This window comes from Phacochoerus africanus, chromosome 3, assembly GCF_016906955.1.
Source record: "Phacochoerus africanus isolate WHEZ1 chromosome 3, ROS_Pafr_v1, whole genome shotgun sequence".
Classification (NCBI taxonomy): Eukaryota; Metazoa; Chordata; class Mammalia; order Artiodactyla; family Suidae; genus Phacochoerus; species Phacochoerus africanus.
Genome location: NC_062546.1, coordinates 120,104,603 through 120,131,500, shown reverse-complemented (window position 1 = coordinate 120,131,500; position 26,898 = coordinate 120,104,603). Strand labels below are relative to the sequence as shown.

Sequence of the window (26,898 nt, the reverse complement as noted above, 5' to 3'; positions counted from 1 at the left end):
TGCTGCCAGTGGATCATTTCTGGAACATTTGATGTAGTTTTTTTTTTTTTTTTAAAAGGCCACACCTTCGGCACATGGAAGTTTCCAGGCTATGGGGATGAATTGGAACTGCAGATACAGGCCTGTGCCCCAGCAACACTAGACTCAAGCTGCATCTGCAACCTACACCACAGCTCGCTGTACCCCCGAATCCTTAATCCACTGAGCGGGGCCAGGGATTGAACCCACATCCTCATGGATACTAGTTGGGTTTGTTTCAGTGTAGCTACAACGGGAACTCTGTTGTAGAAATATTTTTAAAAGTAACTTAAAGCACTCCTTAACTTTTAGCTTTCTTTTCCAAGAGTGGAGCCTTATGAGCTTATGACTGGAGTTAGTTGTTTTGTATGAATTCATGGTTATATTATGATTGGCTTGAAAGTCTAGCAGTTTGTTTTATCCTATTAAAATCCACTGAAAATCTCTTTCAGCTTATAGAAGAAAATAGAGTTGTAGATTTTTTTAAAAGATTTTTATTTTTTCCATTATAGTTTATTTACAGTGTTCTATCAATTTCTACTCTACAGCAGAGTGACCCAATCATACATATATATATTCTTTTTCTCACATTATTCTTCATCATTTTCCATCACAAGTGACTAGATATAGTTCCCTATGCTATACAGCAAGAGTTCTAGATTTTCATTTTTTTTTTAAACCTAGTATATGTATTTGCCAGTTAAGAGTCTGACCAAAAGGAGAATTTGGAAATGTTTGAAAGAATAATGTATGCTTTTGAAAAGATAAGACAGATACTAGAAGCAGAATCTATGTACTTTATGAAGGGCAAATATAAAGTTTTGAAGGAAATGTTATTATCCTTATGTCTGTAATAAACACTGACAAAAGTAGCTAAATACGTAGGTATTTCGGGAGAATAATCTTTTAATCTGCCGGAGTATATCTATTCTCTGAAGAACTATAAATTCCACTTTTATTTCATTTATAATTCAGTAGTCCATTAGTTGTAAAAATAGCTGATTCTCTGTAGAAGTAAAGCTGATAGTGGAGTTTTTATGTTTTTTTTTAACATTTCTGTATCATTTATCTTTAGTCTGCCTTTAAGAATATTCATGTGAGGACTTAGTAAACTGATTTTATTATTTCTTAAAGATGTACCAATATGGCATATTAAAAATAACTTGGAGGAGATACCCTTGTAACTCAGTGGAAATGAATCTAACTAGCATCCATGAGGATGCAGGTTTGATCCCCAGCCTCGCTTAGTGGGTTAAGGCTCTGGCGGTGCCGTGAGCTGCGGTGTAGGTTACAGTCAAGGCTGAGATCTTGAGTTGCTGTGGCTGTGATGTAAGCCAGTGGCTCCAGCTCCAGTTCAGCCTCTAGTCTGGGAACATCCATGTGCTGTGAGTGTGGTTCTAAAAAACAAAAAAACTTGGAAAGTTAGATCAAAAATTACCAAAAATCACCTTGTTGAAGTAAGCCTTGTTTCTTGTATAAATTCCTGTCTGTTGCTGCTTCATGTCATACTGATGGCGGGATATTAATTTTAAGATGATTTTATAGTTTGTGTTTAGAGATTCCTTCTAGTTCACTTTTTTATTATGGTTAATATGTGAGGTACATTAGGTCATCTGATGCAATTTATTTTTAGTAATCTCATCATATTTTTAATGCTATATTTTAGTTCTTTTCAAGTAGGCATTAAGGCCAGCAATCATTAAAGATGAGACTGCTCTGTTTCAGACTTGCTGCTCAAAAGCCAAGAAGGCTAAGGAAAAAAACAAGATCTCTCAGGTTCTTTGGTTTGTTTTCTATTTTAAGATTTAATACAGGTGGACTAATTTTCAGTTGTTTGTTTAATAAACTTAGCTTTAAAATGAGATATTCATAGCATTGGAGTAACTTCCTGGTATGTGTATGCATGCATGCAGTATGATGTTGGCTGCTGCAATGAAAAACAAAATAATGTGATGTAAGCATAATAGTTGTATTTCTCTCACATGAAAGCCTAAAAGTAAGAGAGGAAAATTTCATAGCATTTTTATTTTTTTAGGGCCGCACTTGCAGCATGTGGAAGTTCCCACACTAGAGGTCAAATCGGAGCTACAGCTGCTAGTCTGCCCCACAGCCACAGCAAGGCCAGATCTGAGCCGCATCTGCAACCTGCACTGCAGCTCACTGCGATGCTGGAAACTTAACCCACTGAGTGAGGCCAGGGATCAAACCTGTGCCCTTCTTGGATACTAGTCAGGTTTGGTACTCCTGAGCCACAACAGGAACTCCTCACAGCATTTTTTGTTGTTGTCTTTTAAAAAATTTTTATTTTTTATTTTTAAGGGCTATACCTGCAGTATCTGGAAGTTCTCAGGCTAGGGGTTGAATCAGAGCTGTAGCCACCGGCCTACACCACAGCCACAGCAACCCAGGATCTGAGCCGCATCTGTGACCTACACCGTGGCTCATGGCAACACCAGATCCTTAATCCCCTGAGCGAGGCCAGGGATTGAAGCCCCATCCTCATGGATACTGGTTGGGTTCATAACCCGCTGAGCCACAATGGGAACTCCTCACAGCACTTTTAAACTTGGCTTTTCAGTTAAAATACTTGGAATCTCTAACATGATCTCTTCTTCTGAGTCCTGTATTCCCATATCCTGATGCAGCTTAAATCAGGTCCCCTTCCTCATCTTGGGTCATGAAGTCTAACCTCCTCACCCACTACTTCCTCTCAGGAGGAGATTTTTTGTTTTTTTTTTTTTTTAAATCTTTTTGCCTTTTCTAGGGCTGCTCCTGCGGCACATGGAGGTTCCCAGGCTAGGGGTCTAATCAGAGCTGTAGCCACAGGCCTACGCCAGAGCCACGGCAATAAGGGATCTGAGCCACATCTGTGACCTACACCACAGCTCACAGCAACGCCAGATCCTTAACCCAGTGAACTAAGGCCAGGGATCGAACCTGCTACCTCATGGTTCCTAGTCGGATTCATTAACCACTGCGCTATGACGGGAACTCCTTTTTAGTTTTAGTTATTTATTTTTTTTGTCTAGGAGGAGATAGATGTAGGCACTGCCCCCTCCCCTCCCACAGGGAGAGTCTGGGCCTCAGGGACTGGAGGGATGTCACTACTCTGAGACTGGGGTTCCTACTCCTCATAGTCTCTTGGGTGTTTTGTCTTGAGAGTACTTTTCCATTGTTTTAGAAAGAGCTCATTTAGGACCAGAGTCTACAGTTTTATGGGCAAAATCTAGTTTCAACAGAGAATCATGAAAAATTACAATTTACATTTAGTTAGACTCCAAGTCAACTAGGATGTCCTGTTAGAAGTAGGGCTCCAAGCCTTTTTAAAGAACAGTTTATCTTTCTTTTAAACAAATGGAGGTATTACAGGGGACACAGATGGAGGGCAGGTTGCCACATCAAAATAAACTAATGCATAGTTTCCTTCTCTCAAATGACTTTTCTCTTACAATGAGGGTGGGAGAATGGATTAAAATTACAAAAGTTGAGATTTTTAGTCACTTTGCAATCACGAAGCACAGTGAATAGCTAGCATTCTGATATTTGTTTAAAAGTAGACTGTTTTAAAAGTCCAGGAGGGGAGTTCCCGTCATGCCTCAGTGGTTAACGAATCCAACTAGGAACCGTGAGGTTGCGGGTTCGATCCCTGGCCTTGCTCAGTGGGTTAAGGATCTGGTGGTGTTGTGAGCTATGGTGTAGGTCGCAGACGCAGCTCAGATCCTGCATTGCTGTGGCTCTGGCGTAGGCTGGTGGCTACAGCTCCGATTAGACCCCTAGCCTGGAAACCTCCATATGCCGCGGGAGCGGCCGTAGAAAAGAAAAGGAAAAAAAAAAAAAAAAAAAAAAAGCCCTGGAGGTAGAATATTTAATCACTTGCTTGCTAGTTGCTCAGAATTAATGATTAAGCAGTTCAGAATGAAATGAACTTGCAGATGAACTCCTTTGGAAAGTCTACCAAGTAGACGTCAGTCTGGTGGGAACTATGGATGGTTACAACCTGATTTGTTTGCTTCTATTCCTTGTACCTAGAACTAGACTTAGGGGAGACAGTAGGAGACTATGGGAGGTCAGTTTAGGTAGGGGCTGTTAGGGTGTAAGCAGAACATCTCACCCCATACCTGTGGTATTGGCTGGAAACCCCAAATGGTGAGCAATGAGCAGCTTTGATTATTTACCTCCACCCAGCTCAGGCCTTCAGTCACAATTCCTTCCTTGGAATTCATGACACTTGAATGGGCAGAAGTCATCACATACAATGCATGATATTTCCAGAGCTGCATGACGATGAAAAAATAACTGGGGTTCTAAAAGCTAGCATAGTCTTCTATAGCAACTCAGGTGAATGTAGCTGTTAGCGTATTCTGTCATTTTTGGTTTTATTTGGTTTCCCATTGACTAAAAGCAATAAAAATGAGCTTTTCCTTCAGTTTAAGGAAACATTCTTTAATAATAGAGAAACTTTGGAGCAAAATTATTTTTCCTTAGCCTTTTATGATACTCATTGATGAAAGGCAGGTGTATTTATTTAAGAAAAATCTTACTACATATATTAAAATTAGTAGAAAACATACAAGAAGCATAGTGACTAGCCAGCGTCTTAATATTTGTTTAAAAGTAGACAGCTTTTAAAGTCCTGGAAGTAGACTATTTAATCATTTGCATGTCCTGAAATGTTCTAATCCTTGGGTCTTGAATCAGGGTCTTGTTCAGGCCCTGGGTGCTGCAACTTGGGGGTCTTTTTGTTTTTCATAACCTGCTCTGTAACAGAAGTAGGCAGACCAACACATTTCAGTGGCCTGGACTCCTGAGGTCTTTAGATTCATTCACACCTCCCATCTTAGTACCCTAAGCCTCGGATTTTTTTTTTCGTACCTCCCTGAGCTAATATCTAATAAACCTCATGTATAAAATGATGTATACCAGGTATTACTTCAGCTGTTGACACAGGGTTTGTACTCATGAGGCTTTGTTGATTAGGCAAGGTTGAGTTGTCTTTCATTATTTAGTAGGTGTTTTGATCTAGATCATGTGAGAGTTGTCAAGCAAAGCAAGCATGCTTTGTACAGGAACGAAGTTGAGATTTTGGTAAGGATTATCTCCCCCTCCTCACATACCATTTTCTCTTTGGAAATAGCTCCCATTATTTCAGGCCCTCTCGAAGTATGAATGGGGCTAGTGTCTTTTCTCAGGGAAAATTGTCATTTTACTGATGTTTTCCAGCAGGAAACAGTCTATTAGTGATGGATATACTGATAAGAATGGAAAGCAAGTGAGAAACAGGAGATCGTTGTGCAGAGTTGGGGGCTGATTTTATTTATGGAGACATTGCTCCCATTTGTTTTTAAAAATCAAAAGGATCTATACAAATGGCTCCCATCTACTAGGGAATGCACCATAGTCAACAGCTAGATGCAGTCTTGATTTGGGAATTGTCATTAGCCTTGAATAAAGTTGTTGTTTCTATTTCTTTTCCATCATTGCTTTAGTTTCAGTATTATTTCAGGCAACCCCAGAAAGACGGCACATCCAGAGACAACAATTTTGAGGGAGGAAGCAGAGGTCAAAGATGTTTAGTTCTAGAATACACGACTCAAAATTCCTGGTCAAGTGCTTTTTCCCTCTTATCACTCTGCCTTTGTCCTCTGTGAGCTGCCTCACCAAGACTGCATTACATTTTCCAAGATGTCATTAATACAGGTTGTATTATATTAAGTTCAGTGTCCGTCAAACTTCAATAAGAGGAAGGCAGTAATCAGAAGTGTATTTTATAGTCATCATGGCTTAGTTATCATGAAAAATATGGGAATTCCAGAGGCCTTCTATTCAGAAGTAGCCAACAAACCCACATCCATCAAGTCCAGCCTGTGGAAAAGTGGGCAGGAATGAATAATTCATGTTTGATGTGCAGAAATGGCTCTACCGGATATTGCCACTTACAGAGAAGACATCCAGACTAGAACAAACAAAACGCTGGATGTTAACAGGGGAGGAGAGGGTGGAGAATCCCTAGGTTGGAAGTAGATATAATGTACTGGCATTTTGTTCACACAGTAGATGAAAATGGTCATTGTGGCCAGCCTTACTAACTCCCCATTGATACACCTCCCACAAGAATTCTTTTTTTTTGGGGGGGTCTTTTAGGGCTGCACCTGTGAGATATGGAGTTTCCCAGGTTAAGGGTCTAATCGGAGCTGTAGCTGCCAGCCACAGCTGCAGCAACTCGGGATCCGAACTGTGTCTTCGACCTACACCACAGCTCATGGGAACACTGGATCCTTAACCCACTGAGTGAGGCCAGGGATCAGACCTGCATCCTCATGGTTACCAGTCAAGTTCATTAACAACTGAGCCACGACGGGAACAATTTTTTTTTCTTTTACTACATAGGATTGGTTCTTCTCTTGTTTCTTTGGGTTTAGTACCTGTCATTCTGTTTTTGACCTCTTAAATGGTCTTTGGCCTCTTAAAGATGCCTGAATGGGGAAGAGTACCACGTGATTCTTATGCCTCAAATTCCTGCCCATCCGTACGATGTTTGTCCCATATTTTCTACTATGGGACAGATACCACCAGAACAGCTTGCCTCAGCATCAAACCATTTCTTGTCAGAATTCCAGGCATTCTGGCATTTGTTTGTCATATGAATATGCTATTTGTTGAAAGAGTATTCTTTTCATACTTAATCATTTCTGTTTGCTACTCAAAACTTCAAAATCTTTTCCTTCCTAAAATATCAATATCTGCTAACTTTAGAGCAAATTGTGAGTACTATTCTTAACATGTATCTCATACTGCTTTGGCTGCTTTGAAGTATGGCTGCTTGGCATAGGTGTCTTCTTTTCCTCATAAATTCTTAAGAAAGAGATACCAAATTTATTATGATGTGACCTCCATAATGATATTTCTCTGTGTGTGTTCTATGAGCTGCCTGCCTATATGGGTATCATTAGGAAGGACCCTGTTTAAAAATGCAGATCCCAGGGTCCCAGCTTTAATCAGAACATCCAGGAATGAAGACAAAGAATTTTCATTTCATTTTATTTTTGTTTTTCTTGTGGCATATGGAAGTTCCCAGGCTGGGGATCCAGTGGGAGCTGCAGCTGGGGCTATGTCACAGCCACAGCAACACTAAATATGAGCCTCAGCCTGCGGCAACGCCAGATTCTTAACCCACTGAGCAAGGCCAGGATTGAACACCCATCCTCACAGAGACAACATCTGGTCCTTAATTCTCTGACCCACAGTGGGAACTCCCAGAATCTTCATTTTAATTAACCACATGTCCTCCTCCCTATCAACCTTAATGCTCATAAAAGTTTGGCAATCATTCCTACATTTTTTTTTTTTTTTTTACTGTGTTCTACGGACCAGGCAGCTAGTTAGAAAAGCAGTCTCAGGCCCCACAGTGGATTAACTGCATCAGAATCTACATTTGAATACATTCCTGTGGGATAATGTGCACACTGCTTTACTGCTCTGTGCAAGTAATAAGCTGTCAATAATGATTGCCTATTGGTCTCTTGTTCTGCTTCTCAGATATTCTACTTTTCCAAAACAAAGCAGCCGTAAACTGTTTAACTTCTCAGAAATTTAGGGAGTGTCTCAGGGGAATTATTCTTTTATTACATTCTCTTCAATAACAAATTACAGTGAGAGTTCATCATATCACTAGTTGAAGCACAGACATAGTGATTTCCTTCAAGATAAAGGCAGAAGTACCTCATAAAATAGATTCACAAATCTGTTTCTCAGATGAAAAAAAGTCTAATTCTTCTCTGCCTGTGTGAGATCCACTTTGGGCCTGACTCAGAGGCCTATGCTCTAGGGTCAAGCAAAGACTCCCCAGCAGGCCCTATGGCCCTTGGCAGTGAGGGGCTTTCAAGGGCCACAACCTCATCTCCGTGGGAGTAAGTGTAATTGAATATTGTTCCATATGGTGTTTTAAAACTAGAAAACCTTCCTGTGCATTTGACAACTTGGTATGGCAGATGGGTCTGATCAGGAAAATCAGCTGTGTTGCTTGTTAAACATTTAGATACCTAAGCTTCAGCCCCAGATCAATTGAATCACCTTCTGGGGGAAGGACCCAGCAATCTGTTTTTTAACAGATACCCTGAACATTCTTGTAACCAAGCATATTTGAGTAACACCAAATTATGTGCTCTTTCTCTCAGCAGATTATCTTTCTGATGACACCCTTTTTGTTTTTTTTTCAAACACATATATTGCCCTAAGAGTGGTAACGAAGCAGCTCAGAATAGACTAAGAACTGAAAATCAGAAATACAGATCACTAGGAGGTCCTTTCATGGCTCAGTGGTTGTGGAATCCAACTAGTATCCATGAGGATGCAGCTTCGATCCCTGGCCTTGCTCACATGGTATCCGGCATCACCATGAGCTGTGGTGTAGGTCACAGATGCAGCTTGGATCTGGTGTATCGGTGGTTGTGGGCAGTGGCTACAGCTCCCATTGGACCCCGGCCTGGGAACCTCCATATGCCATGGGTGCGGCCCTAAAAAAAAAAAAAAAAAAGACAAAAAAAAAAAGAAAATACAGATAACTAAGTACTAGTTTTTATGTTTTTCAGGGACTTCAAAATTAACCTAAGTTATTTTATACTACTTGTATTCCTTTGAAAACATAAAGATGGCAAGTTTAGGAAGATCTAAGATGGTGAAATGCTGAAGCATCCTAAAATACCTTTGAAGTGTAGACATTGGTGTGGGAAGGGGCTTAAATACATAATGTGCCATCTCTTAGAACTCCTTTACATTTAACTCTCAAATGTGCCTTAACCTCAGATCAACTTATTACTATTATTATTTAGAGAAATGAATTATGCATCTTCTTTTAATGAAAATGTTTGTGTGCCATCCTTTCTGAATTTTGCGGAACAAAGCTTGTTCTTGGAAAGGAACAAATTGTGTTGACCTAGGATTAGAGTAATCCTTGTGTCTTGAGCATTAAAACAAATAAAATTATCAGATGCTTAAAGCTGCTCTCTTAGAAGTCACTGAATCTATTTGTTTAAATCCATTATGAAATTAGGTCACGTTACTTAATTGGGGATCTCAAATTCTTGTACTCTGTAAATCATTTCATGGGATTAAATAATTGTTTTTGATGGACAGATAGAAAAGGAGCCTTTTCCTGTTACAATGGAGATCCTGACCATTTCCATGAAATAATTTAAGTACTATAGCTGGGGAGTCATCATTTCACAGAAATAGCCAAGATCATCTGTAAATGTCAGATCTGAAAGGGACTTGAATCCCTAATCTTACATTTAGATCCATCATTCAGCATTATAGTGATAGGTGAACAGTATATGGTCCCTGCTCTCAAGGAATTTATAGTTTAATTGGAAAAGATTTAACTCTGAGCAACAATTAGAGACAGAATAAAACAAATGACTGTGCTACAAACAATGCAACAGAAGTTGAACAAGGAAGGAAGGAGGTAGTAGAGTTGTCACAGAAGGCTGCTGCTTTGGAGAAGGAAGGACACTTGATTTGGGCTTTCAAGTCCGGAAGGGAGCTTTCTCTCTGAGTAAAGAATAACTAAAAGAAAAGGCTTTTAGTCAGGAACAAGTAGAGTATGAGAGATGCTTAGGACAGGGAGGAAATGTTAAATAAGAGAAAGGAACCATAAATGTGAGAGTTTGAAGGCCAGAGGCTTGGGAATTTTGTTCTAATGTAGTTGGAAGAAACAGATGCATATTATAGCAGTGCTGATTATGAGGTTAGAAAAGCAATAATTTTGCTTTTGTTTTTATTCATTGCCCAAACCAAATGTGTGTGCAAATGGATGTGTAATGTGTATCTGATAATTTTGGTGTTTTGGTTTTTGGTTTTGGTTTTGTTTTTGTTTTTTTGGTTTTTTAGGCCCACACTGGCAGCATATAGGGGTTCCCAGGCTAGGGGTCGAATCAGAGCTGTAGCTGCTGGCCTACACACAGCCACAGCAGTGCAGGCTGCATCTGTGACCTATATCTGTGACCTACACCATAGCTGGATCCTTATTACTGAGCAAGGCCAGGGATCAAACCTACTTTCTCATGGGTGCTAGTCAGATTTGTTTCCACTGAGCCACATCAGGGACTCCAAAATTTAAAATTTCTGATGAATGGGACGCTCCAGCACAGATGAAGACATTTGGAGGGAAAAAAAACAAAAAAACCAAGATGCTTACACTAGCTTTAGAGAGGGTCATGTGAGAGTTACGGGCCAGTTGGCCAAGCACTGCTTACACTTGGATAGTGTCAATGGGGTGAGGTGTGAAAGGATCCATGCTCATCTTCCCTGCGTTCACAGAACCTGTGACACAACTTCACTTAGCAAAAAAGTGTATTGCGTGTGGTATGCAGTGTTAATAACAGTAAAAAAATTTTTTTAATCATTGGCATATTGTAGCTCAGTATATACATAGACTGTTTTTTTAGGTGGCTGATGACATTTTATGTTTTATTGTATTTGGAACATTCAGCAATTTTTCCACTAGGCTCCAAGTAAGTTTCACTTTAATTAATAGCTTAGACATGGCCATTTTGGAAGAATGATTGAGAAGTTTTGGCACGGCAGAACAGCATAATCTGGGAAGTTGGTTGTATCTTTATTTGGTCTTATTAGAACACAGACTCTGGCGTGGTGAGAACTGTTTGGCCATGCATAGCTTAGCCTGTGTTCTGCCCGGAGCTGGGTTGGCACCTCAGGTTCCAGGCAGATCCCCGGCAGGCTGAGTCATGTCCACTACGGAAGGTCCTTCACGGGTCCCCAGGGTCTAACACTCTTTGAAATTCATGAAATGGAAAATAGCTGGTTTCTGGAAAGTGTACTGTTTTGTCTTCTTTACAAATATGTTATATTACAAGTGCAGACTTTCATTCACACCTTAAACCTTGAAAAGGAATTCTAAGAAGTTCCTGGAAGGGTGTGGGAGTAGCGTCAACAACAGCTTTTCACTCTGAAAATTCAGGATTAATAATGCAGGGTTTGTCCTAAGTGGTATGCAGTTTGTTCATTGGTCAAGTTTTTCCTTAATAGCTGTTGTTGAAAAATTACTATGGGCAATTTTTCAAAGTATCTTTAGCTGTCTAAATGAAGTCCTAAGTTTCAGGACTTGACTAATTTCATTCTTTAGTGTTCATTTTGCCCCGCCAGCAAAAACTATTACCTGATAACAGTTGAAGGGTTATATTTATTTTACTTATTTAACAAAAATTTGTACAATGTTTACTATGTGCCAGGTCCTTTTCTGTATACTTTACAAATATTCACTTATTTAATTTTCTTAGAGACCCTATGAAGTCAGTTTTATTCTGTCTCCCATTTCACTAATGAGAAAACTAAGGCTCCAATTACCTAATAGTCTGTCCAAGATCACTTAGCTTATAGGTGGGGGAGCTGGGATTCCAATCCATGTAGTCTGCCTCCAGAGTTTGTATGCTTAAACATAATGCTCTTAAGTCATTCTTTCTCACAAGGAAAAAACCCAATACAAATAGATTCCATCATGGCTCTTAAGTCAGTGTGTCTGAACTGAGAACATGTCAGTAACTCTGGAGCCCATTATGTGTTTCCCACTAACAACTGCTAAATTCTTTCAATTTGTGGCTTAAGACAACATTCTACTTTATTACTGTAAAAAAAAAAAAATACACAATTTAAAAGATATCCTTGGGAGTTCCCATTGTGGCGCAGTGGAAGCGAATCCAGCTAGTATCCATGACGATGTGGGTTTGGTCCCTGGCCTCTCTCAGTGAGTTAAGGATCTGACGTTGCCGTGAGCTTGTGGTGTAGGTTGCAGATGCAGCTCAGATCCTGCATTACTATGGCTGTAGTGTAGGCCGGCAGCTGCAGCTCCGATTGGACCCCTAGCCAGGGAACTTCCATATGCCGCAGGTGCAGCCCCCCCCCCCCAAAAAAAAGATATACTTACATAAACAATGAGATATATGTTCCAGTGGCTTGATTGAGAGGTTCTCAATGGCAAGAACTAGGTCTTCTTGACTGATGTGCTGTGACCCAGTATGCTCTTACCAAAAGCCTTTCCTTTAACTATACCTTTGGAATTGAGATGGAACCTGAAGTTGAGCTATTCCACACCTTCATTTTATAAATGAGGAAGCCAAGGCTTAAAGAAATCTGTGCCTAAAGCCCTCAATAGCTAGTTTTGAAGCAGCAATGTGATTTTAACTACCAGGCTCCATTTAGTGGTCTTTTCCTTCTATTACAGAAATTGAAAAGTTATAGTGCTGTGGAAACCCAGGTTAAATATACACTAAACTTTTAAATATTTTAGATCCTTTTGAAAACATATATTATACTTTTTAAATCTAGGTTATTTCTCAACCTCAAACCTCACCATTTCTTTCTGACATTGTTAGGTCTTGCAGTGCCCCCAGCCAACAAATATACTCCTGCTTGTAAGTCATGTCAGGTCTTCTGAGACCTGCATCCCTTTGCATAATTACACATAAGTAATATATAAACTTAATATTGACTTGATTCAGATGGCCACATAAATGATAAAGAGATATGATTACAGGTGGTTATCAAACAAAATAGGAGTTCTTGTTGTGGCTCAGCAGGTTAAGAATCTAACATAGTGTCCATGAGGATGCGGTTTTGATCCCTGGCCTCGCTCAGTGGGCTACAGAGCTAGTGTTGCCGAAAGCTGTGATGTAGGTTGCAGACAAGGGTTGGATCTGGCATTGCTGTGACTGTGGTGTAGGCTGGCAGCTGCGGCTCCAACTCAACCCCTAGCTTGGGAACCTCCATGTGCCACAGGTGCGGCAGTAAAAAGAAAAAAAAAAATCAAACAACTATGTCTCAATAGAGAGGTAGTTCCTTTAGTGGGCTGGGAGATGATAAGTTATAGTGGAAATATATTGAATGTATCCTGGAATTGAAAATTCCTACAATTGGAAAAGCTAGGAGGCGATCTAAACTTAAACATTGAAGTTTGCTCTTTTACTGGAAGAATGCATTATAAGCACTGGGCTTTGTAGTATTGAAAGTAAACTAGTTTGTAAATTAAAGGAAGTAGCTGACCCAAAGTAGATTATTTTAAAAATTCATATTTCAGTCATGGAGTGTTGTAAATACAAACATTGGCTGAAATTCTCATGTAGAAACAGGTTTATAAGAGTGGGTGGTTCTTGGTAAGCTCATCAAAGCCCCGTTAATAGCCTGCATGTATATGTATGCTCTGTGGAAATCTTTGGACTTGACCTTCCAAGTTTTCCCCCAATAGTAATTTAAAATATTCTAAATTTATATATTTGCTATTGTAATTTAACGTGTTATATGAGATGCCATGAGCTCTGTTGTAGGTTATGGATGCAGCTCGGATCCCGCGTTGCTGTGGCTGTGGTGTAGGCCGGCAGCTACAGCTCCGTTTGCATCCCTAGCCTGAGAACCTCCATATGCCGAGGGTGTGGCCCGAAAAGGCAAATAAATAAATGAAGAGGGTAGTGGAGGGACTTTACACTGGCATTTCTGCCATTTTCTGTTCATTAGAGTGAATCATGCTGAAGGGGAAGGAACTTAATGCTCTATTTGGTGAATGGGAGAAAAATAGCAAAGATTTCGTGGACATACTTTAAAGCTACCACAAGTGGGTTACCCAGATTGTCTCGAATTTCTGGAAGAAGAAACTTGTGAATGGAGAAGTGACTGGTCCAAGGTGTGTAGTCAGTTGGAGAACTGGAGTTCAAGTCCCAGCAGCCGAGCTCCCGTGTGTGGATCTTCTTCTTTTTTTAACTACATGTGCTTTTTTACTGCCTTGAGTACTTAACCTCTCAAATGCACATTTGAAAGTCACAAGGACCTTTATTTCTTCTTCATACTTATCCATGTATGGGTCTTAAAGATCAAATGGCCCTTTCATGCCTCACTCTTAGTAGTGAATACTTAGTCACAATTTAATACTTAAATTCACCCATTTAGTTCATTCTGTAGACACTTAGAGGTTTATCGCCAAGAACTGAGATACTGTCATGTGGGAGAGAACTTTCGTTTTGAAGGTGTACTGACCTGACACCAAAGAATTTCAAGGTGTACCTTGGGTAGTTTCCCACGGCTAAACATTGGGGCGCAAATCTTTTTTTCCCCCACAACTTTTTCAAACTTATGCAGTTCTCAAACCTGCCGTAGTTAACAACTGTGGTGCATTGTGGGAGGTTATTAAGAATGTGCTGCAAGTTGACGTTGACAGTGGGATCAAGTTCATCAGATGGAGTTTGTCCACAACTGGTATCAAAAGCAGTAAATGCATTTAGACCCCTGGGGACTGTTGCGACCGTAATCTGCTACTGCTAATTTTTTCCAGGTACTTAAAGTGACCATGAAGAACTCTGTGCCATCTGGAATTGTTTTTACTATGTAATTTAGGAGAGGTAGAATGGCTTTTTCTTTGAACAGATCTGCTTTGTAAAATCACAGTCACCCAAACTGTGCAGATGGAGAAGTCTTCGGATACTATCTCTTCATATATTTTCTGCTTAGATGTTACTTTGTTAGGCTTTGGAGAAGTCTATTGTGAGTAGCCCAGGGCATCTTTTTGACAATTTCAGGGTACTCTATAGGATTAAGAAACCCTAAGGGTAACAGCACTATAGCAAATTAAAAGGCAAGTTTCTGGTTACACTGAATGAAAGTATCCATTTGAAAATCTTCATATTTTGGAATTCCCGTTGTGCCACAGTGGAAACAAATCTGACTAGGAACCATGTGGTTGCGGGTTTGATCCCTGGCCTCAATCAGTGGGTTAAGGATCTGGCATTGTCGTGAGCTGTGGTGTAGGTCGCAGATGAAGCTCAGATCCTGCGTTGCTGTGGCTGGGGTGTAGGCCGGCAGCTGTAGCTCCTACTGCAACCCAAGCCTGGGAACCTCTATATGCCCTAAAAAAAAAAAAAAGGAAATCTTCATATTTTAACAGTATAAGCAGTGCAGTGTAAGTGGATGAAGAGTAATACTTTCAACCAGTGTTAAAACAGAATAAGCATTTGAAATTTGACTAAAGGAATTTAGAGAAGCCAGGGTGGCGTGTTAAAGGGTAAAGCTTTTCCCTGCCTTTATAAGGAACTTCTTGTTGAACCCTAAGGACTTGACAACCATATATTGTGTTTGACAGCACTCAGTGAATTACCTAATAATAATGTTAAGTTCTCAACTATGCACACACATACAGATCTAATTTCCTTTCTAGGCTAATTCAAACCCTAAATTCCTAATTTGCCTCTGGTACCCACCTCCATTTGTGTCTGACCGCACCAAGGAGGTTTCTGAATGAGGTTTAAGTGCTTTGCATGTACAGACACATTTGCCTCTGCTGGGGCAGTTTCAAACCCTAGAAATTCTTGATTTGTCTTATCCGTTTAGAAATAGAGCAGATGCGCGAGGTGGCCTAGATTGGATTAGACTTTGGTTTTAACAAGTCCTATCAAGGTGAGAGAGATTATGAGACCATCTGATTATAACTTGACAGGCTTGGCTTGGGGTCAGCTCCTCCAGAATGAACATAGAAGTGTGATGTACCTTGTGCTAACTTGGGATCTTGGTTCCCTGTGCATATTCTGAGCCCTGCACATACAACTTTATGGAACATGGTGTTTCTCTTTTTCTGTGTGTATTCCATGAGTCTTCCTCCTTCCTTGATACTTAAGAGAAATTTTTTGATCACCTTGGCGAAAAAGGCCTTGGTTTCCATGGGCCCTAAATAAAGGTATACGTTTGGTTGTACAGACAGGGTCAAAAAACTGAATATCGCTCAAGGCAAACACTAGTGGGCCCTCAAACATTATGCATTATGGGTATAATTGTGTGGCTGTTTTCTTTTAAAAGGACAGAACAATTATCCATATAAAACCAAAACAAACCTGGGAGTCCTGAACAACAGCATAGTGACCCTTTTATCCTATGGTTAGTCAATGCTTGGTGTCTATAGCAACCTGGCCTCCTGAACCAAAACATACCTTCCCAGGGCTAGAAAAGGCGCAAGTCTTTTAAGTCCAGTAGGTGGCTATTGTCAGGAAAAAGAACTTGAGCACCTGTTCCATCTTGAAGCCAATGCCAAGAAGAAATGGAGCTTGACCAAAGGTTGGTCCATTTCTACTGAGCTGCAACCAGAATTAAACGTCTGGCAGGCCATTTGAATCATTGTGGTAATCCATTTTCATAGTGGCAGGATATGAATGGGAAATCGTAGCAGGCCAACAAAGCCTCCTTTGGACCTGAGAGAACCAGCAGTCCTCACCTGGGTTCAGTCTTGTAATTTGGTTCTTCAGACAGTGCTTATAGCAACAAACTAAACCCATTTGCATTTTGTTTATAGAGTTGGGTTTTTTTTTGTTTTGTTTTGTTTTGCTTTTTAGGGCCGCACCTGCAGCATATGGAAGTTCGCAGGCTAGGGGTCGAATCAGAGCTGCAGCTGCCGGCCTACACCACAACCACAGCCACTTCAGATCCTTAACCCACTGAGTGAGGCCAGGGATCAAACCCGCATACTCTTGGATAGTAGTCAGGTTTGTAATCTGCTCAGCCACAACATGAACTCTAAACTAATTTAACCAGTGTGTAAAACTTGGAGGGCTCTGGGGCACAGAGACTCCCTGCCCCAGGCTTGTGTGTTGCAACAACCCAGCTCTTTGGGATTTGTATTGCCACACATTTGTGGAACTCTTATCTTCTCTGTCCCTGAAACCATGTTTCTGTTTCATGGTCTCAGAAGAGATACGGCATGTCCTTAGATGTTGGAGAACGAGTAATTCCTCTGTTCTTGTCCTGGTGGGAAGTAGGATGATCACAAAGCAAGAACACGCCTTTGACTGAAGCCAGGATGGATGGTCCTGTGCCTACCTCCCTACCTTAGAGTTGTCTGTGCCCTTTTTGGGTTAGATTTTATTTTTATTTATTTATTTATTTATTTTTAATTTATTTTTGTTTTTTATTTTTTTGGTCTTTTGTTGTTGTTATTGTTGTTGTTGTTGCTATTTCTTGGGCCGCTCCCGCGGCATATGGAGGTTCCCAGGCTAGGGGTTGAATTGGAGCTGTAGCCACCGGCCTACGCCAGAGCAACGCGGGATCCGAGCCGCGTCTGCAACCTACACCACAGCTCACGGCAACGCCGGATCGTTAACCCACTGAGCAAGGGCAGGGACCGAACCCGCAACCTCATGGTTCCTAGTCGGATTCGTTAACCACTGCGCCACGACGGGAACACCCAGATTTTATTTTTAAAGTACAAAGAAACACTGACTCGTGGTCAGAATTCAAATGTGAAGCAAGGTACACGAAGATGTTTCTACTTGATCAAGTTTGTCTCCCTGGAGCAAGGACAGGCAGGAAGATGAAAATTACTAAGGACAAAGGTGAATAGGTGGGACCCAAGGTTTATATGTTCAAAGCAAGGAGACATAATCAGGCTTGTGTTTGTTGTTTTTTAAAAGAAAGAGGTTATGCTTAAAAAAACGTAAATGCTGGAGTTTGTAAATATATAAAGTGAGGTCTCTGTGTGATCCCACCTACTGTGCCCTATTAACATACAATTAATGTGGTCTATATTCTTTTGGTACCTTTTTTTTTTTTTAAACTTGAGTATCTACTAATGTATAAAAACACTGAAAGAATTACTGGGATTGTGGGCAATTTCAGGTGTTTGCTTTTATTTTTTCTTTTTAGGGCCATACCCGCAGCATATGGAAGTTCCCAGGCTAGGGGTCGAATCAGAGCTGCAGCTGCTGGCCTACACCACAGCCACAGAAACTAAGGCTTCAAGCCATGTCTGCGACCTACACCACAGCTCACAGCAACGCTGGATCCTTAACCCACTCAGAGAGGCCAGGAATCAAACACGCATCCTCATGCATCCTAGTCGGGTTTGTTAACTGCTGATCCAGGAAGAAAACTCCCTGCTTTTTAAATTAATAATCAGGAACCTTTTTCTATCAGTAAATAAACATGTCTACTCACCATTTTAAATGTGCAAGGGTTTTGAGCATCTTCTCAAACTTTTTGTGGATTACTCATTACATTTGTTGAAATTGGACTTTTATTTCAGTCATTAGTTGAAATGTGAGTGATTTTATTATTATCCATATGTATATATTGATCATTCTGTCCTTATTACTAGGTGCATAGTCCTGCATTTTTTGGGGGGGCCTCTTTGACTTTTTAGGTCTGTTGCCATTTCAGTCTGTTTTTCTTTTTCATTTTTCTCCCTTGTTTTTCATCTAACTTGTATTTCTCTTTTAAATTTGTCTCTTATAATGTTAATCTCTTGCCTTTTTGTCATATGAGTTTTTATCATTTGAAATTGTAACTGTGCTGTTATGATGGTGCTTGGGAAATGGGGTCACCTCATTTTGTTTGCCATGTCACCACAGATGTTGACATGGAAACACTAACTGTTGCCTGTGAATCTACAATGGTATTCTGTAGATTTCTGAGATCAAGAGAGATGTATACATAGATGTATACATACTGTGTGCCTAGAGCTGGGCTGCATGCACAATACCCCAAAAAGCACATTCACACTCTAAAAGGCCCTTTGAAAGATCTGTGAATCCACTTGCAATTTGAAAGAATGGTAACCTCAAAAGAATGGCTCCAGGAAGTTCCCATTGTGGCTCAGTGGAAATGAATCTGACTAGCATCCATGAGGACCCAGGTTCGATCCCTGGCCTCACTCAGTGAGTTAAGCATCCGTCGCTGCCATGTAAGCTGTGGTGCAAGTGGTAGACTAAGATCCTCTGTTACTATGGCTGTGGTGTAGGCTGGCAGCTGTAGCTCCGATTCGACCCCTAGCCTGGGAACCTCCGTGTGCCACGGGTGTGGCCCTAAAAAAGAAACAAACAAACCCCAAAAGAATGATTTCAACATAGAACACATTTGAAAGCTTCTTTTGGAGTTTACATTTGTACGTGTGAGCATGTGGATAGATGGAAAGAAAGCTTGCAGAGGACAGATGATCATAAAAGCACCTTATGGGTTCCAGAATGTTTCAAATGAGTGACTACACAGTTATTCATGAGTCACTTGAAAATGAGATTGCCTTTCCCAATCCTGTGAATTTAAGTTGGAACTTCAAGAGGTCAGCTCAGAGTCGTTAAGATAATGTCTAAGACCTTTTAATAAATAAATAACACACAGAGAGGAAAGCCAACAGTCTTTGGGGCACTGTGATGTTCACTAGATGTGGCTACTTGCTGAAAAATGTGTGTGCTGCTTCTCTATTATGTACTGAAATTATTCAGCATTTTTCTGTTGGTTACCAGATTACCTACAGGATCTTGTGTGTTTTTCATTAAACAGAGAGCCTTTCCATTTCCAGGCCTGTTTTGGCCTTACTATCCAGGAAAGCAAAGACCAACACAATCAATGACTTTGCTTATTGAATTAGAGTTTATTACTTTGGAAGTAGGTCATTGAAATGTGACATGTCTTTCCCCGGGGGAGTTGGCAGTGCCTGTTAAGAACACACAGCTAGTTTTAGCCAAAATGTAACTGTGGCCTCTGTAGGAATGGTTGATAATGGTTGAGCAGGAAAGTGCTTGCTGTTAACTTGCCTGCACATGGACTGTTTCTCCCAGCAGTTATTCTTCCAGTCCTGTTACAGTAGATCTGAAGTTGGAAGTGCATCCACAGAATCCATTAGAGTCCTTAGGATGGAGCTGTCAGCAGCTTCAGGTCTCCACCTTCCGTGAGGCATGTTGTGTCCTTGACTAAGAAATGTGTTTCCCCATGTGTCTGATCAAGTAAACAACTCTAAAGGCCCAGTGCCAGGCACATCTGTGTCCATAGACAGTGTTTGGTTTTTGTTTTTTTCTTTTTAGGGCCACACCCACAGCTTGTGGAAGTTGCCAGGCTAGGGGTCGAATCGGAGCTGTAGCTGCTGGCTCTACACCACGGCCACAGCAAGGCCAGATCCAAGCCATGTCTACGACTACACTGCAACTCACAGCAAGGCCAGATCCTTAATCCACTGAGTGGGACCAGGGATCGAACCCACGTCCTCATGGATACTAGTCAAATTCGTTAATGCTGAGCCACAACGGGAACTCCAACAGTGTTGTGAAATTAAGTGTTGCCCTGGGTAATGATTGACCTGCCACAAAGTTCATTTGGCGTCATTTGTTGCTTTGGAACACTTTTTTCTTGAGTATTTGATCATGGATTCACATATCCCTTAAACTCTTACCTTACTGTTTCGGCTCTAATTGGTTACTCTGTGAATGAACTAAGCTTTCTATTGTCCCAGGAAGTTGCTTATTCCTTCAGTGACCAGGAAACCAAGCATGAATCGTGTCTCACCTTTGGGATTTCCATAGACATAGCAAAGGCAGAACCCTTTGCTTTGCTATTTAATAGCTCAGATAAAACACATAATAGAAGGGAAGGGAAACTAAAATATCTTCAGACCTCCCCATGATTCTCCGTCCCAGTCATTATAAAGAGGCGTGAAGTAGATATTCATTCAGGAAGAGTTTATTTTCCCATTCAGTATCTGTTCGTTTGTTTGTCTTTTAACTGTGAAAATTTCCTAGTCTGAGAAGGTCTGGAAAGTGTTCAGAACACATAGATGCCAAGCACTGGGATTTAAGAGACCATGAGTTGTTCTCATAACATCATAACGCAGATATTTAAGAGTTATTTCTCCTGGTCAGCCTGTCTGTTCTGTCAGAGAAGAGAATCTCGCTCTTCATTGAGAGGCAAGATATCTTGTCCGTTTCACTAGATTCTAGGAAATGTAATTTGTTTCTGTGTGTAAATAAAATGCCAGACATCTTAGTTGCCTCTAATTTGATGAGCAAAACAGAAGAGCTTTGATTCTCTTTTTATCATGGGTGAGTGGCAAGCTTAGGCCTAGCAGGAGTAAAGGGCTTTGGGTTTTGTTTTTGTTTTTCTGTAGATCAGTTTTCATGTTGAGACACTAAGAATCTTCTAATTCTGAAATATTTACATCAAAGTTTTCTCCATAAACTTCAGATTTAATTTGTATAAATATTGACATTATTTATAGTTTCCTAAAGAAAGCAATTTAAAAACGCTAGGCAATTTTCAACCTAACAAAACAAATTTATAGTTGCCAAAACATGCTTATTATGGAAAGATAGAAAATACCAACAAGCTAATAAACATTAAAATCACTTCTTATTTCACCATTCAGGGCTAACCCATGTAGATAAAAACATTATATATATATATATAAACCTCCTACAAGGCATTTTTCCTGTTCTCCATAGACATACTTGTGTATATTATTTTTGTTGGTTGCATAATATGCTTTATGGACCTAGATGAACCTTAATTTATATCAGGTAATCTTTTGCTGATAACCCCCACATTTCTAGCGGGGTTTTTATATATATATTTTTTGTTTGTTTGTTTTTGTTTTTGTCTTTTTTTCTTTTTAGAGCCACACCCTTGGCATATGGAAGTTCCCAGGCTAGGAGTCAAATCAGAGCTATAGCTGCCAGCCTACACCACAGCCAAAACAATGCGGGATCCAAGCTGAGTCTGTGACCTACACCACAGCTCACAGCAACGCCCGATCCTTAACCCACTGAGCAAGGTGAGGGATCGAACCCGTGTCCTCATGGATACTAGTTGGATTTGTTTCTGCTACACCACAATGGGAACTCCTTGGTAAATTTTTGACGTAAAAGTTTCTAAAGCCTATGTCTTGAGGCTAGTACTGTAAATAATTTATTCCCTGAGTTAGCTCCCTAGATCTTCATTGATAAGCTGTCACGTGACTAAGCTTCCCTCCTGGACAAATGGTACTCCGGTGTTTAAAACACAAGATCTGCTTATCAGTATTTCCATGGAAACTTCTGTAATCTGGTCAGCACCTGGCATAGCATCAGATATAATGGATACTCCCCAAAATCTGAATGAGTGGGAGCTGAGATTTCCTCTCTGTCCAGGTTGCCAGAGCAGCCAAGTAGAACAGTTGGTGTTCACTTGCTGGAATGTGGGAAAAGGGCTATGGATAGCAGGGAGGGTATACAGGAGAGCAGGTTTCCACTGTCTGTGTCTTTGGCAGTTGTATCCAATTCAGCCTTAACAGCTTTGATAACGTTCTTTGGAAAGAGTGTTTATCACAGGCAAAGTTGCGTGAGAATGAGGGACGCACACGATTATATTGAACAGCAAACCTGACCTTTATTGAAATTTATGCAATACCACACCCAACAGCAACAGAATATACATTTGTTTTAAGTACACACAGAACATTTATCATGTTCTGGGCCATTAAAACAAGGAATTGAAGGACAAGGGTTTTTTTTTGTTTGTTTTTATTTTTTTTGGGTAAGATTTAAGCGTACATTTGCTATATCATCAAGATATTCCATTTCTAGGTATTTCTCCAAGAAGAAAGTAAACATATCCATATAAAGACTTTTATAGAGTGATACATGAATGTTCAGAATCATTTTATTTGTAAAGGGCCCAAATTAGAAATAACCCTAGTGTCTCCTAAATGAGTGAGTGGATGGATGAAGTGTGATGTATTCAGAGACCACACAGTTACTACTCAGTAATAAAAAGGAATAGACTTTTTTTTTTTTTTTTTGGTCTTTTTGCCTTTTCTAGGGCCATTCCCGCGGCATTTGGAGGTTCCCAGGCTAGGGGTCTAATCAGAGCTCTAGTCACCGGCCTACACCAGAGCCACAGCAACACAGGATCCAAGCCGAGTCTGCAACCTACACCACAGCTCACGGCAATGCCGGATCCTTAACCCACTGAGTGAGGCCAGGGATTTAACCCGCAACCTCATGGTTCCTCGTCGGATTCATTAACCACTGAGGCACGACGGGAAACTCCGGAATAGACTATTGATACAATGCAGCATGGTGGATAAATCTCAAAATAATTTTGCTAAAATGAAAGAAGTCAGACAAAAATGATACATACTGGGAGTTCCCTTGTGGCACAGTGGGTTGAGGATCTGGTGTGGTCCCTGCTATGGTGTGGGTTTGATCCCTGGCCTGGGAGCTTCCACATGCCATGGGTGCAGCCAAAAAAAAAAAAAAAACATCATGCCTTAATTTGTATAAAACTTTAGAATATACATGCAAATCTGCAGTGACAGAGGGCAGATGAATGCTCGCCTGGCAATGAGGATGGTAGGACAAAGATGGTAGGACAAGGTGGAATATTAAAGGAGCCTTGAGGTGGAATTCCTGTCATGGCTCAGTGGTAACAAACCTGACTGGTATCCCTGAGGACACAGGTTTATTCCCTGGCCTTGCTCAGTGGATTAAGGATCCGTCATTGCCATGAACTGTGGTGTAGGTCGTTGACGTGGCTTGGATCTGGCATTGCTGTGGCTGTGGCATAGGCCAGCAGCTGGAGCTCCAATTAGACCCCTAGCTGGGGAACTTCCATATGCTGCAGGTGCAGCCCTAAAAAAGCAAAAAATAAAAAAGATTAAAGGGGCCATAAAGTAAGGAAACTTTGAGGGGGATGATGGATATATATGTTCTTTGTCTTCATTGTTCTGAGGTGGTATATATATGAAAATTATTGTAAATATGATGTAATTTATGTATCAGTTATACCTTAATACAGCTGTTTAAAATATAAACAAATAATAAGGCATTCGTGATTAGGGGGCTGTTCACATCAGGTAAATAGCATGACATTTTACCATGTACTGTGTTGGATCAATTAAAGGGTCTTGCTTGTTGATTTGTGCTTCTTCAAGCCAGAATTAATGGAAAGTGATAAGATTCTAGAAAATATTCTCCTTATTTTTCACCTAGGAAAAATATTCAATAATTATACATGGTTTATAATTGAGCATTCCTTTTTTTTTTTTTTCCCCCATCTTTGAGTAGCAACATGATTTCTAGTGAGAAACTCAACTGTGTGGTATCACCTTGCAGAGAGGAATGGAAAATGTAGGGGTTGAACCTGAATTCATAAAAACAGTAGAAGGGTTATTACCAGGAGCTGGAGGGTAAGGGAAATGGGAGACGTTAGTCAAAGGATGCAAACATCTGGTTAGAAGTTGCTGAGAGTTGATCTTCAGTCATCTTGCCACCAGAAGAGAAATGGTCATTATGTGACGTGATGGCAGTGTTAGCTGTAGTGATGATCATTTTGCTGTGCACATGTACATTTATTAGATCAAGAGTGTATCTCAGTATTGGCAATATCTTTAATATCTTTCATTTTATTCCATTCCAAGTGTTTTCATTAATAGTGGTCTCTTCCTGTATTGCAAAATGTGGAGGACTTAAGAGTAATCACAGCGATTACTTTTTTTGTGGCTGTTGGATATATTCATCATCTTGAAGTAGATTGTTGCTTATTCCATATAGATCCAAATTAATTGACGATGTCCGAAAATCTGAAGGAAAGGACGCGTAAAACAACAGTGTTGTAGCTCCAAGCAGTGGGGGAGGGAAACTGGCTAAAGGCCCATAAGACCCACTAAAATAAATAAGTGGAAACAAAATGTGGTGGTAGTGATAATGCAGGGGTTACTCCTTTCCCATTGAATCAGGACCATATTCCTGAGCCAATGAGTCGGTCCTGCCCTTGGTTTGATCCTCCCTGCCTGTTCAGTTTGGCCTCACCCTTCTCAGAATACGCTGGGCCATGTCTCTCCTTGGTTAAGGCTTTTTTCTGCCTGTGACTCTCCCCCATCTCAGCTTTTCTTTATGTGATAAAATCCTACCTATCCTTGAATTTCCCAATCAGATGCCAACACAGTGACTTCGATCCTCCGAGCTGGAAAGGCCATTGGTGTTCTGTGTTTTAGTGCACATCGAGTACAGGTTTTGCACCCTAGGTCTTACAGGTGTAGTTCGGCAAGCTCTGCCCTGGTGTTCTGGAACTGAGCAGATGCAGAGGTATAGATTTGGCTACTAGTTAGGTGCATTTCAGTTGTTTAAGAAATTCTTATATTTACCAAAATTACTGTAATTATCCACACCAAGGAGGGAAACAATGGCAAGACAGGCAAGAGAAAACAAAAGCTGTTTCAGTTTTATCTCTGAACCACATTCTATGCTCATTTGATTAGAGCAGAGGAGTGGTAGGTATACCGTCCTTAAGACTTTTTCTCTTTAAGCTAATATTTTAACTGTGAACCTTTTCTTCCCTCACGTTTTTAGAACAAGGCTGTGGCTAGTTGGGAAAGGAGAAGTCATTTATAAATTGGAATCAGCTAGAGGTGATTCGCTCTGATAACCCACACAGAACCTCTCAAGCGTTGGCTTATTGGCATCTTAACACTGGAGCAGTCATTGTGTCATGGAATGGCACGAATTAAGAGTCACGGGATATTTGAAGAAAAGTGGTTTGGGAATTTCAAGTGAGCTATTCTCTGTCCACTCCCCTGATCACGTCTCATGTGTATTTTCCAGGTCCGGACCCTATTTGTCAGTGGTCTCCCTCTGGACATTAAACCTCGGGAGCTGTATCTGCTTTTCAGACCGTTTAAGGTAACTTTTCTATCTCGGACATTTAAAAGGGGACCAAAAGTATATCTATAAGCTTCCTGGGGCGTTTTGGAGAAAGATATGAAATGATTGAGAAAGCACCCTGTAAAGTGATGTCTTGAAAAGGTTTGCGAGTAAAGGAGATATAATACCTCAGTTGTAACCCATATTCTCATGGAGGGAAGGAAGATTGAAACTGCCTTTTGTCCTCGCAGCAGCTAATCTAGAGAAGTCTCCTGCAGACGTGACATGCACCTGATTCTGTTCTACGTGGAGCAGCCCGAGTCCTCATTTATCCTGTACCATTTGAGGATGTTCTTCAGAGTACAGATTACCCAAAATATTATCAGTGACTTACTTTGTATTTATATTTCAAATGCAATAATGTAAGTCAAGCCCTCTCCCTAGGAGGTTCCTTATTAGTTGAAATACTACCGTTGTTGCTGTTCTTTGGAGACAGTAGATGAAATAGGATTTTATGAACTAGCCTAGGAGCCTAACACCATTATTCTTCCAATGAGCAAAATGTTCTAAGTTTCAAACATAGTAAAATAAAAATTTAAAGAATTGCTTTGGGGAGTTCCCGTCCTGGCGCAGTGGTTAACAAATCCAACTAGGAACCATGAGGTTGCGGGTTCGATCCCTGGCCTCGCTCAGTGGGTTAAGAATCCGGCGTTGCCATGAGCTGTGGTATAGGTCCCAGACACGGCTCAGATCCTGAGTTGCTGTGGCTCTGGCGTAGGCCGGTGACTACAGCTTCAATGAGACCCCTAGCCTGGGAACCTCCATATGCCACAGGAGCAGCCCTAGAAAAGGTGCAAAAAAAAAAAAAAAAAAAAAAATTGCTTAGTATGAATTGAGGGAGCTCTTTCCTGATGCTCAGTGAAATCTTTAATGCAGTCGCCTGTCCATTGTTACTATCAAGATAAAACTACTTCAGAGATACTTAATGTTGCTCAGATTGAAAACTTAATAGGAAATTAAAGGTAAAATAACCATGATCTGAGGATTAAGATTAGCCTTTGGAAGATAAGGAGAAAGCTGGGACTGAGCAAACTGGGGGCTGGAGGCCTTGGCCTCCAAGAGGTGAACCTGGAAGTCATGCCAAATTAAGGGAATGTCGGCTGAGGACATGGCAGCACCAGTGCATGGCCAGGGCCACACTTAGGATTACATGATGGCCCAACTTGATTCCTGGTTAAAGACTCATCCTGACTGAACTGGACCCTAGCCATAGAGGCGTGACGGATTGAGGGCACAACATTATAAATCAACTATACCTTAATTTAAAGAAGTTCATATTGTGACTTAGCGGGTTTAGAACTCCGCCAGTATCCATGAGGATGTGGGTTCGATCCTTGGCCTTGCTCAGTGTGTTAAGGATCCAGTGTTGCCACAAGCTGTGGTGTAGGTCACAGATGCG

General features: G+C 40.7%; 1 protein-coding gene across 5 annotated transcripts in view; it reads left to right on the top strand.

Annotated features, from left to right (window-relative positions):
* Positions 1-26,898, top strand: part of RBPMS (RNA binding protein, mRNA processing factor) — a 185,795-nt gene that overhangs the window by 50,891 nt on the left and 108,006 nt on the right. For all 5 annotated transcript variants that reach the window (XM_047772544.1, XM_047772549.1, XM_047772546.1 and 2 more), the window contains exon 2: positions 25,401-25,478. In XM_047772544.1, the coding sequence (XP_047628500.1) occupies positions 25,401-25,478 (78 nt within the window). The remainder of the gene's footprint in view (positions 1-25,400; positions 25,479-26,898) is intronic.